The following is a 12813-nucleotide window of genomic DNA, read 5'->3' on the forward strand; positions in this document are numbered from 1 at the left end:
GTTATGGGGTGCAATCAGAGTTGCTAAAAGTGTTGTGGACTATCTTTAATTATGCTAGAATTAAGTAAAACCTTGTTCATGCTTTACTGCAATAAAGGTTGATTGAGTCTTACTAGGACTTGTTCATGTAATACTGTCTTTCTGCATAACTGATGGAAATTTAGTTAGATATTTACCTGATCAATTTTTCTTGTTTTTGGCTTCTTTCTCTATCATAGACTTATAGTATAGGTCATGCATAACTAAACAATAGATTCATAGAATCTAATTTGCATCAAACTTTACATTAAGAGAATGCCATTTGTTGGCCTTTTTTGTTGAAATAAGTTGAAGAGAATATACCAAAACATGTTCTTTTTTGTTGATGTTTTCCATTTCATTGTAGGTATTTGTTTCTCGTCAGGGGGAGAAAAACTATGCATCGGTGTTATTTCCTGGATGCCCCAAAGAACTCAAGTAAGTTTGTATGAATAACTTACTGATTTGTCTATTTCAATTGAGAACTGATTATACGAGCCATTTTCATCTGTTTTTGAATACACATTGAATCATATGTGGGGTTTATGTGTGAGATTGATTGGATACTAATTGTGACTTCTTTAGAGTACGTGGCTCCTAAGAACTCATTGAGAGAATGAGAGAAGATTCAGCAGAGAATGAGGTTTTATTGGTGCTCATTTTTTCATAGATTAAAGCTGTGCTTTATTTCCTGCATCTTGCTTTATTTAGGAGCCATTTTCCACATTCCCACTATGTATTGGCATTATTGTACTCAGCAGTCCCATGGACCTACTTGTAATACCCTAGGGTAATTTTACTGCCCTTAGAGCTCTAATGCTGACTAGGGTTTCCAAATAAATTAGAGAAGATTATGTAACAACAGCACACATCCATCTATTCATACAACAGTAGATATGCGTGATTAATATAAATACTTCAACATCAATATGATTCTCAAAACCACAATAAATTAGGGCTGATTGCCTTATGAACATTATGCCTGTCCATTCCACTTGATCCACCAGTACAGTCCCAATTTGCAATATCAATAGATTTAGTAAACGACACAATAATAATCCTACTACTTCAATCTCCTTAAACAGATTAAGCAACCAGACAATTCACTGAACCAAATCAAAGCTGCTCCAAAATACTGTGCCAGAATGAAGAATTTTTCCTTGCAGTTCTTGTGGCCAGATGTGGCCCTGGCCCTGCAGCCCCTGTGGCTGTGGCCTGCAGTTACGGTTTATGCCTTGCTGTCCTCAAATCAGGCCCATCTTTCAAGCTGCAGACAGAACTCACAGAAAGCCTCGGATAGGTGGTCTTTTGCTGGTTTGAGACAGAGATAACTATTCCAAGTCAACACAGAGAATTTTCCTTAATTAATCAAGCTAGTGCTGAGATGCTTCAAGTGAATAAGCTGTACCAAACAGATTTGTTCAATGCTAATGTCCACGATTTGCCAACACAAATAATAACAGAAGATGAATGTGGAATGATAACTAACTAGGCTGGAATCTTTTACCACTGAAATTAGTAGATGAAAAGGGGTTTTAAAACACTTACAGCCACAGCTTAAGAAACATATATATTTTCATCCAAATTGATGATGCCAAATTGGTTCCAACTCTCCTCTATTTCTAGATTCCCTCAAAGGGTTTTCTAAAATGCGGGGTTAAAATGCAACCCCCAATTTGGGATTTTTTGCCCTAGCTGACCCAATATTTTCCCAATGTTGCCCCAAACATTGGAAAGATTAGGTTTTCTCCCTTTATCAAAAGTTAAAACTATAGCCTACAGGGTTGGATAGGCTATTTTGTCCTCCTTTAGCCAATCAATTGGGAGATGACATTACAATCCCCCTTTCCAAAATTGCTTGCCCTCTAGAAATTTGAAATTCGAGTGCTGTAAAATTTATTCTCCTTCCCATGTTGCATCTTCTTTGGGTAGGTTTTCCCATCTAATAAGATATTCTGAAATCACCCTACCCCTCATTCTCTTTTCTCGCATTGCCATGATTGCTTCTGGAATTAGCTCCAGTTGTCCTTCATCCAAAGGGGGCGATAGAAGTGGTGACTTGCTACTTGACAGCCTTCTTGAGACATGATACATGGGAGACATTGTGAATTCTGTTTTCTATCGGTAGCTCTAACTCGTAAGTCACCTCGCCAACGCTTCAAAGAACTTTATGAGGTCCATAAAATCTCAGCTTCAACTTTTCTGCACTGCATTTCTTGAGTGTAGATTGTCTATATGGCTGCAATCTCAAGAAAATGAGGTCTCCTACCTTGAAGCCGCGTTCTGGCTGGTTTTGAGCAGCTTGAATGTTCTCTTTGAGTATCTTGAGAATGTCCCAAGTTAACTTCTTGTATCCAGTCTTTAGCTAATGGGGCCCTGCTATTTCTAAGGGCCAAGTCGATAAAAGATGGGGCATCATAGTTGTACAGTGCTATGAATGACATTGTTCTAATAGATGAATGATAAGTGGTGTTGTAACAATGCTCCCTTAGGTACAACCACTTAATCCATGCCTTTTGTTGATCATGTGGTTACGTAAGTATCCCTCAATCCACTTATTAACTATCTCTGCTTGGCGATCTGTTTGGGGGTGGTAGCTAGTGCCAGGAGTCAATTCTGTTCCCGTTAGCCTGAAGAGTTCCTGCCAAAATGCACTCATAAATCTGCTATCCCAATCACTAACTATATTTTTAGGTAGTCCATGGAGTTTGAAGACTTCTTTGAAAATAGTTCTGCTACCTATTTGGCTGAATAATTAGTTGGAATTGCAAAGAAATATGCAAATTTTGTCAACCTATCAACCATTGTGTAGATGTAGTCCTTGCATTGTGCTTTGGGCAACCCTGTAACGAAGTCCATTGAGATGCTTTCCCATTTTTATTACGGAATTGGTAAGAGTTGGAGTAAACCTGCGGAATGCGTGTGCTCGACCTTATTTTGTTGACATATTATGCATTCCTTGACGTATTTTAATACATCATATTTGAGGCCTTTACAGGAAAACTGCTCCCTGATCTGTTGGTAGGTTTTGAAGAACCCCTGGTGCTTTGCTAATGGTATTTCATGTGTAGCCTTCATGATTTTCTCCTTTAGTGTGGATTTAGGGGCCAAATATATCTTGTCTTCATAGAAAATAATATCATTGATTATCATGTACCTGTCGTCTTGGATGAGTCCATCCGTTAGTGCACAGGCAAACTTGTTTTTGGCGTACTCCACTAAGAGGTGAGCTTTCCATTATTCTATGATCTCCATGAGGGAACATGTGTCATGTCCCTTCTCATGGACATTAGTCACAGGGTGCAACTACACATTTTTGGCACAATTTTGACTTAGGAGGAGGACCCCACACTTAGCTATGGGGGAAATTCAACTTTATTTTGCATCTAGTGGAATGTGAGGGCCACCCACATGAGGAATTCAAAGCCATTCGATGAGCTTGGATGGAAATCAAATGGATGGATGGAGGGGCCCACATGAGGCTAAGGAGGTCCAAGGTAATAAAAGGAGGATCAACTCTCATTTTCAACCATCTTGAACATTTGCAAACAAACACTCTTTTGTATGCTCTGCTGCTTAGTGAGTCTACCGGCTGTTTAGTCAGGAATCTCTCAGGCGGGAGATTCAACCTCTTCTTCAGTGATCATTCGTGCCCACCCTAGGGAGGCCATTCCACAGGAGTTTTAGGGAGTTCGGTACAGTCACACACTTTAGCCATCAGTGCAAAGAGGGAACTGCGTACTTCCTGGGCAGCCAGAAACACACAGGAGGAGTTGGAAGCCAACAAAGAGATTCATTGCTTGCTAGGAGTTCCGGGAACTGAGGGGGCTGCTTGTTGAGGACAATTTCGTTGGAGTTTGCAGCCAGCTAGACCAGTGCATCAGTTATTCGAATTTTTGGGTGGTAGGATTGCGCAGAGCCCTGCAGCAGCAATTCGTGTGGACTTGGGAGAGCAGTCAATCTTGGCCAAGAGCCATCTGGGGAGCAAGGAGTTGGATAACACAGGTAAAACCAACATTTCAGAGGTGTTTGTAGAGGGATTTGTAGGCTGTTTCCTATAAGTCGAATTTGGCAGTGGAAACTAGGGAGAGGCTCTAAGGAGGCCGAAAATTCGAAGTCAAAACCAGCGAAATTCCCTTTTTGGTTTTTTTTTGGGTTTTGTCCATGGACTCCGGCTTTGAAAGGATATAATTTTTTGGGCAGTTTTTGGGTACCTTCCAGCAGGTCGAAGTTCAGCAGGGCAGTGCAGTGCAAAGTGGTGCAACCTTCAGCTCAGCTATTTTCCCACCTGGGGTTGGTCTTGCTTGTTCATTGGGACAAGCCCAGGTGCACCAATCCATTTCATATTGTATCTAGCCCTATGATTTTTAATAATATGGCTTAGTAGTTCCTGATTGGCAACGTTTTCATGGATGTCTAATGTGTGTTTTTATTTTTATATGCTGCTGCACTATGTATTTGCTTAATATCACTCACATTCCTACTTAGGAACATTACAACATGTTGTTGGTTTCCTGGAAAGTGCATTGGCCACAACATGCTTTTTACCCTTTATGTATATAATGTCAAAATCATAAGCTTGGAATTTATTACCCACCACTTGTGGGTAGTGTATATAGGAGAATTTTTTCCTCCTAGATGGTTCTTCGTCGACAGCCAACAGCCCCTTGTAGCCACCAGATAGCTCGATGTGCCATTACCTTCGCCACTTGAGCCAACCATGTGGTCCCTCGCCTACTTGTTATGATTGTATATTTGAAGGTGTGCCTCCCGACCTCGAAGGTATGCCAACTTTTCGTTGGTGTAGTTGAGTAATTTTCCTTGCTTGTCTTGGGCACTTTTGGGCATGGATTGGTAGGGGGATTCGACAGAAAGAGTGGGCTAGGTTTGTACTCTTGTCTCCACTGGCCAATTCTGTGGTTAGCCTTGTATCCTAGTCCCATGGAATCTCCTTTACTGGCCACTAGCTTTAGAGTTGGCACTACTTGGAGAATTCTGACTTTGGTTGTGTGGTCCCGCTTCCCGACACCACATACATCACCCCCTTCCACTCATTTTAGCTCTATTCATCTCTTTTCCCATCCAGGTCCACATGTGTCCATTGGGTCCACATAGGGTTAGCCTCCCCCTCCCCTTGCCCACACCTTGGGTCGGGCCTGGAACGATGCCCGAAGGTTGATGCAGCTAAAAAGAAAAGAAAAAGCATAATTTGGCCACTCTCAACAGAAAATGTACCACAAAATGCAAAAGATGGTCGGGACATACAAATTTAGCACATGAGAAAAAGCCAAACATGAGCTCTACCCCTTATCCATGGCCATCACTTTGGTTCCTATGGGCCCTAGATGAGCCCCATCCGTCATTAAGGAACCCATGATTGTCCCAATCCCTGGATGGCGATGAACCGCCCCACCTTAAGGGGGTATCCACTGCCATATACTACACATCATGCTCTCATCCCTTAGAGCCCTGAGCAGTTATGAAGAAAAATCAATCAAAGGCAAAAGGCACATGAAAAGGTGGGAAAACAAAGGCCGAGGTAACTAATGTACCACTATTTGTTGCCTCCTACACTCACATACTTGGGTGTGGGCTTCACTTATTATAGCTAACCATGTACCATGACATGTGGTTTGGATGAATCCCCTTATCCCCACTCCGTTCCATTACTATGTCATTTGCCACCGACCACTTGAGGGATGTACCATGGACATGTCACCCCTTTTAAGGTTGAAACCGCCTAATAGGGTCCTTGATTAGCCCCTTATTGAGCTTGGAGACACTTGTATATGCCAAAGCCCACTATGGAAGGGCATGCCACCATGAAGTACCTCGTTGATTCCATGACTTGTAAGCTCTTCTACTTGATTTTTCTAATGATTTTTTGTATTGCAGGTGGGTCTCCATATTGGGCTTGGTCACCCTATATGGGGTCCTAGCCCTCCAGAGGGCCACATTGGCACTTGTAGGGTAAACGTTGAGAGCCATGGGCCTCCACCAGAGTAGAGAGTACTTCATGGATCCCCAACACCACTCGTAGATTGCTCGTGTTCCACCTTTTGGATGAGGATGATGCACCTGGTTCACCATGCCTAGCCGACAGCCAGCAGCCCCTTGCCGCCACTAGATAGCTCGATGTGTCATTATCTCCGCCACTTGAGCCAGCCATGTGGTCCTTCACCCACTTGTTATGATTGTATATTTGAAGGTGGTCCTCCAGATCACGAATGTATGCCAACTTTTCATTGGTGTAGCTAAGTAATTTTCCTTACTTGTCATGGGCATTTTTGGGCATGGATTGGTAGGGGGATTCGGCGGAAAGAGTGGGCTAGGTTTGTACTCTTTTCTTCATTGCTCAATTCCTTGGTTAGCCTTGTATCTTAGTTCTGTGGGATCTCCTTTACTAGCGACTAGCTTTAGGGTTGGCACTACATGGAGAATCTCGACTTTGGTTGCGTGTTCCCGCTTTCCGACATCACATACATCACCCCCTTCCACTCATTTTAGCTCTATTCATCTCTTTTCCCATCTGGGTCCACATGTGTCCATGTTTTCCACATAGGGTTAGCCTCCCCTCCCCTTATCCAAACCTTAGGTTGAGCTTGGAATGATGCTGCAGAGGTTGATGCAGCTAGAAAGAAAAGAAAAAGCATAATTTGGCCACTCTCAACAGGAAATGTAACACAAAATGTAAAAGATGGTCAGGATATACAAATTTACCACGTGGGTGACTCGACCCCTTATCCATGGTCATCACCTTGGTTCCTATGGGCCCTAGATGAGCCCTCTCCATCATTAAGGAACCCATGATTGTCTCAACCCCTGGTGGGTGATGAACCGCCCCACCTTAAGGGGGTATCCATTGCTATATACTGCACATCATGCTATAATCCCCTAGAGCCCTAAGCAATTATGAAGAAAAATCAATCAAAGACAAAAGGCATATGAAGAAGTGTGGAAATACAAAGGTTGGGGTAACTCATGTACCACTATTTGCTCCCTCCTACACTCATATACCTAGGTGTGGGCTTCCATTATTATAGCTACCCTTGTACCAAGATGTGGTCTGGATGATTCCCTTGATCCCCTCTTTGTTCCATTACTATATCATTTTCCACTTGCCACTTGAGGGATGTACGATGGACATATCACCCCCTTTAAAAGTTAAAACCACCTAATAAGGTCTTTGATTAACCCCTTAGTGAGCTTGGAGACACCTGTACATGCCAAAGCCCACTATGGAAGGGCATGCCACCATGAAGTGTTGCATTGATTCCATGACTTGTAAGCTCTTGTACTTGATTATTCTAATGATTTTTTGTGTTGGAGGGCAAGGGGACGCATTGAATCTTAGGCAAGATTGCAGGTGGGTCTCCATATTGGGTTTGGTCACCCTATAAGGGGTCCTAGCTCTCCAGAGGGCTGCATTGGCACTTGCAGGGTGAGCGTTGAGAGCCATGGGCCTATACCATAGTAGTGAGTACTTCATGGATTCCCAACAAAACTCATTGATTGCTCATGTTCCACCTTTTGGATGAGGATAATGCACCTGGTCCACCATGCCCAACCAACTCCACACATGCACCATACACTTGGCAGATGTTCCATGGTCCAGAGGATGTTTCCCACTGTAGAGGGAGAGCTTATGTCATCATCCTATCCCTTACAAATGGTCTACAGGCATTTCTGATCCACTTGGAGACCCATGAGGATGTCCTTGTGTCCCCACACCCACTTGAGAGCACCATAGGTTCTTGCTTGGAAAACAAGGGTCCAACCCCTTTTCCACTATGTTTGGAGTCCAGTTTTACATCATGGCACCCCTAGGACTTCATTAGGCCTCCTCAAAGGCCCAACGACTCACTATATTGATCATTCTGCCCTCTTGAGAGGCTTATTCTTGTTTTATTGAGCTATTTTGGTGGGCTTGTCACCAAAAGTATTGTTATTATGCACATTATTTTATTTTAGGGGCATTATTAGTCCAAATTAGGCCATTCGAATCCCTTAGAGGATTGTATAAATAGAAGTGAGATGATTCATTTTCATCATCATCACTTGGATTGGATTAGTACCACTTGAGAGATTTTCACACTTTTTGCTGAGTAAACTTTTGGAGCTTTCTTGATGCACTATGATGTTTGGATTATCGCTATTGTCTTTGGAGCTTCTTTCTAATGCAATTTGATGAATTGATATACTCTCTCTCTCATGTAAGTCGAATTTTGATGTTATTCTTGTTATTTCACTGTTTCACTGCATGTTATGATTATCGTTATTCTTGTATGGGTTAAAGTAATTCAAAATTCTTTTGGGAACCTCGAATTAGTGATTTAATGCATGCGTTGTACTTGAAGAGAGTGGGTGAACGTTCATAGAGGCACCTCTTAGGTTGAAAGACCTCGAAACTTCATCTCTTTGACAAATTTGAAGTATAAATCCGTATTGACCTAGTTCCTGCCCTTGGGGAGGCTAACAAAGATCAATTAAAGCTCCTTAGCACACGGAATTCTCGATCTATGTGTATCTTGACTCTATTAAGCCCAAGCAATAAGGCACTGATCCTCGTATCCCTTTGGTGGTCAAATTTCCCTCTCTTTTCTTTACTTTTCCTAATTCTAGGCCTCACCACCAGAAGGTGTCCTAGGGCATCACACAAAATCTTTTGTAGCCATCCAAACACCTTGAAAATTGGTCCACAACTACGTTGGGGTCTTCTCAAGGGTCCCTCCAAATTTGAGCACAATCGGATAGTGGAATCCCAAGATATCACAAGCCCTAGCTCAAGGATCATTTCTCTCTCTAGGTTGATTTTGGATTAGTGTCCTCACTTGGATCATTACATTCAAATTTCAAAAGAAAATTAGTTCTTTGATCCTATTCTCTTCCCTAATTATGTCAACCTCCTCTTTGGTCGATCAAATCCATACCTTTGACCTAGTTTCTGTGTGGTCTTGTAACTGTATAACTCCAATTCCACAAAGATCACGTAAATGCCAATTCTCCATAAATATTTTCGTGTCTAGGAAACCTCTTGAGAAGATATATTCCCAAACCCTAGCCTCAAGAATCCTCTTAGCCCTTCCTAGAGAGCATGTCACCTTGCTTTTCAAGCAAGAAAGCCATATTATTGAGTCTCTCTTGTGAATAGGCCTTTAGAATCACTCCTTATCCTTCTATTTGATCCATTCATCTAGTGATCCCCTTATACCAAGTCTCCTCCCATCGATGAAAGTCTGTAAAGAGCAGGGAGCCTTAGTTGAGGTGACAATGGGCTATCGCTCCATTGTTGCCCTTGACCTAGTAGTTGCTCTATAGGATCCCCACCTAGGGCCCCTGCTACTTCGAGCGTTAACAAACCTTAGATACCTACTTCTATTGTCTTTCGTTTAGGTCTTTTTGTTCCAAGATATGACGTAAGTTGTTGTCTATCTTGATTATGAACTTGCTCCCTACCAAGTATTGCCTGAACTTTGCCAAAGCGTGCATAATAACTAGCATCTCTTTTTCATATATGGAGTAAAGTCTCTCTGGATCCTAGAATTTTTGGCTTTTGAATGCAATCAGATGTCCCTTTTGCATAAGTACACATCATATTCCTTCTCTTGAAGCATCGCACTCTAATACAAAAGGTTGACTAAAATCAGGAAGTGCTAATATTGGGCATGAGCTCATCACTTCCTTGAGATTATTAAACTCCTTGTTTGATTCTTCTATCCACTTGAATGCCCCTTTTAAGATCGTCAGAGGTGCACCTAACAACGAGAACCCTTTGACGAATCGTCGGTAGTAGTTACAAATTCCAAAGAACCCTCGTAATTCTGTCAGTTTCTTAGGTGTAGGTGTTAAAGATCACAACTAGGGCTAATTCCCCCCACTTGAACGCCCCTCCTTTGATGGCTCATTACACCTTTGGATCACCATTGATGGCATCTCCCTTCACCTTGAAAATCAGAATTTTTACACACCTACAAATGGCTCTTTTTCAAGTTGGCCTCATCTTCAAGTCGGCCCCATCTTCAAGTCAGCTCATTGGTGAAATGTCATGAACCTTGACCCCCACATTGATCACTATCAACACAACATAATATCTCCTCATTTTGGCATATCTTAATCACACAAAACATCTCTCTCTTTTGATTGGTTCGCACAACATCTGAGGTAGCTTCTTCTCCACACATGCAGAGGGTTTTTGCCTTGTTTTATCTTATGCGTTGACTTTTTGTTTCAACCAACTTTGACCAATGTTGACTAAGGACTTTTTGGGACTGTTTGACTGTGTTTTGACTTAGTGATATTTTGTTTGGGCTGGCCGCATTCATTGGCACACAAATTGAGATTTTCGGAGCATGTTGACTAGCGTTGACTGCAGGCAAGACTATTGACTTTGGCCACAGAACATTGATTGGTTTTTCTTCACTGTTTTGGGTTGTATTTGACTAGCTTTTGAGGCCGCGTTCCTTGTTGCTTTGATCAAGCTCTTTGGAGGCAGTTTGACTGGACTTTGATCTAGGTTGACTTGACTGGTTAGGGCACATTGACTGTTGTTGACAGTTTCAAAATTGCAAACCTTGGTAGGATCAGATTGGGCTTCTTTTTTAGGCATTAGATATTGGTTGGTCATCTTTCTTTGGATAGCCAAAGTCTTTATTTTGACTTTATCATCATTGTACTAAATTGGGTCTTCTTCTTTGCTGAACATTTGATACTAACCAATAAGAAAGATTGGTTGGTTTTTCCCCTTGTGGGGTTTTGCCTTGGCATTAGCCTAAATCTCTGTGTACATTGTCCTGACTTGTCTTCTTGTGCATGTTGTTGATGATGTTCCATCTACAATTACTGTCGATGATGATTTAAAGTAAATACAAAGTGATTGCTGAAGTTTATTGTGATTGCTATCAAGTGGAATTATTATTGGGCTAATAAGACATTGAAGTAATTGTTGCAAGCATAGAACATACCATAAAATTTAACAGTAGGGCAATCCAGTATTGCCTAAATCTTCTCCTAATGCAACTTCACCCCTTGCGCACTGATTATATGTCCCAAGTACAAAATTTTTGTCATCCCAATTTCACACTTTGAAGCTTTGGCATAAAGTGATTGTTCCTTCATTATGCTCAAAATTTCGTCCAAATGTCCCAAGTGTCCTTCCCATGTCTTTCTGTTTATGAGGAGGTCATCGAAAAATACTTGTAAGAATTTCCTTAACTGCTTGTTGAAGTTGTTGTTCATACAAGATTGGAGTGTGGCAAGAGTGTTGGTTAGCCAAATAAGAATTTCCTTAACTGCTTGTTGAAGTTGTTGTTCATACAAGATTGGAGTGTGGCATGAGTGTTGGTTAGCCAAAATGTTAAGTTATGGTATGTTCTATGCTTATAACAGTTTACTTCTTTTTCTTATTATATTCCACCGATTAGCAATCACATGTACATAAAGTAAAGTGCAGATAGAACATTAAACGATCGATAGAAAACAAGCCAAGACAAGAGACACAAGATGTGGCGGCTAGCCAGGGACAAACCCCACGATGTGTGGGGAAACCCTTTGATCAAATCTTCTTTTATCTTCAATAATTCAGCAGAGAGAAATAGTACAATAAATCTGATTCATATCAGCAGTAGCAAACCCTAGATCAGTAGCATCAGCATTAGCGGCTTCATTATCAAACTAGGGCAGACGATATCTTGCAAACCGTTCGTCGGATTGACTTCATTCCACCACCAAAAGTTGCGGCTTTCAAAGGAGGTTCAGATGAACCTACAACGCAGTTCAGATGAGGAGATCTTCTAGGCCACACAAGTCAATCTTTACTTCTGCAGTTGCAGCTTCAGTTTCGGCAGTTTCCGGCTTCAAACTAGGGCAGTCGATATCTTGCAAACCGTTCGTCGGATTGACTTCATTCCACCACCAAAAGTTGCGGCTTTCAAAGGAGGTTCAGATGAACCTACAACACAGTTCCAAAGAGGAGATCTTCTGGGCCACGCAAGTCAATCTTTACTTCTGCAGTTGCAGCTTCAAATTCAACAGCTTCCGGCTTCACATGTGTGAGAGAGAGAGACCCATTTCAGCGCAGTAGACAAGAGACTCATATCTGCGCAGTAGAGAGAGAGATGTGATGAGATGAGTGAGTCCAAATGAGGAAAAGTGCTCTTATATTTATACACAACGTTGGTGGGTGAATAGATGCGACTGTTGGGCTTCTGAGCCTACATGAGTTGTAGGTCGGCTTGATAATAATTCCATAATCAAAATAAATTCATATCTCCATAAATACTTATCGGAATTGGATGATCTTTATATCAATCCTACACCTATCGACGAGAGGAATCTAATAAAAATATTATTAGCCATGAATAAGATGACCCACATGAAGTTTTGCCCTAGTTGCCAATTTTAACACTCCCTCTCAACCATGGAGAACTTCATCTGCAATTTGTCTATCGGTCGTTACTATTCATCCATCAAATGCACTGCCTTGTACAGCCTGACCCTTGCGCTGCTTTGCTCTATTTTGCCTGTTCTGCTTTGTCTTGTTCTGCCCTGCACTGATCTGTCCTATTTTGTTCTGTTCTGCTCTACTCTTGCATTGTTCTGTTCTACTCTGCTTTTGTCCGAATTATGAAGAAGAAGAAATGATCGAGGATGTATCATACCGACTCAAAGTCAGTCTCAGAGTATGTACTACTGGTCCCAGACCAGTCTCAACCAACCCAAAGTCAGCGTCATAGTGAGTACAACTCCAATGGTCCCAGACCAATATCATCCTCCACTGACTCAAAGTCAGTCTCAGAG

The 12813-nt window shown here is 41.8% G+C and overlaps 1 protein-coding gene across 2 annotated transcripts in view; it reads left to right on the plus strand.

Annotated features, from left to right (window-relative positions):
- LOC149228808 (uncharacterized) overlaps positions 1 to 12813 on the plus strand; it is a 235008-nt gene that overhangs the window by 21633 nt on the left and 200562 nt on the right. For both annotated transcript variants that reach the window (XM_089378372.1, XM_089378373.1), the window contains exon 8: positions 386 to 456. In XM_089378372.1, coding sequence (XP_089234498.1) covers positions 386 to 456 — 71 coding nt within the window. The remainder of the gene's footprint in view (positions 1 to 385; positions 457 to 12813) is intronic.

This window comes from Pinus tabuliformis, chromosome J (assembly GCF_031772625.1).
Source record: "Pinus tabuliformis cultivar Carrire ecotype Pingquan chromosome J, CPIR1, whole genome shotgun sequence".
NCBI lineage: Eukaryota > Viridiplantae > Streptophyta > Pinopsida > Pinales > Pinaceae > Pinus > Pinus tabuliformis.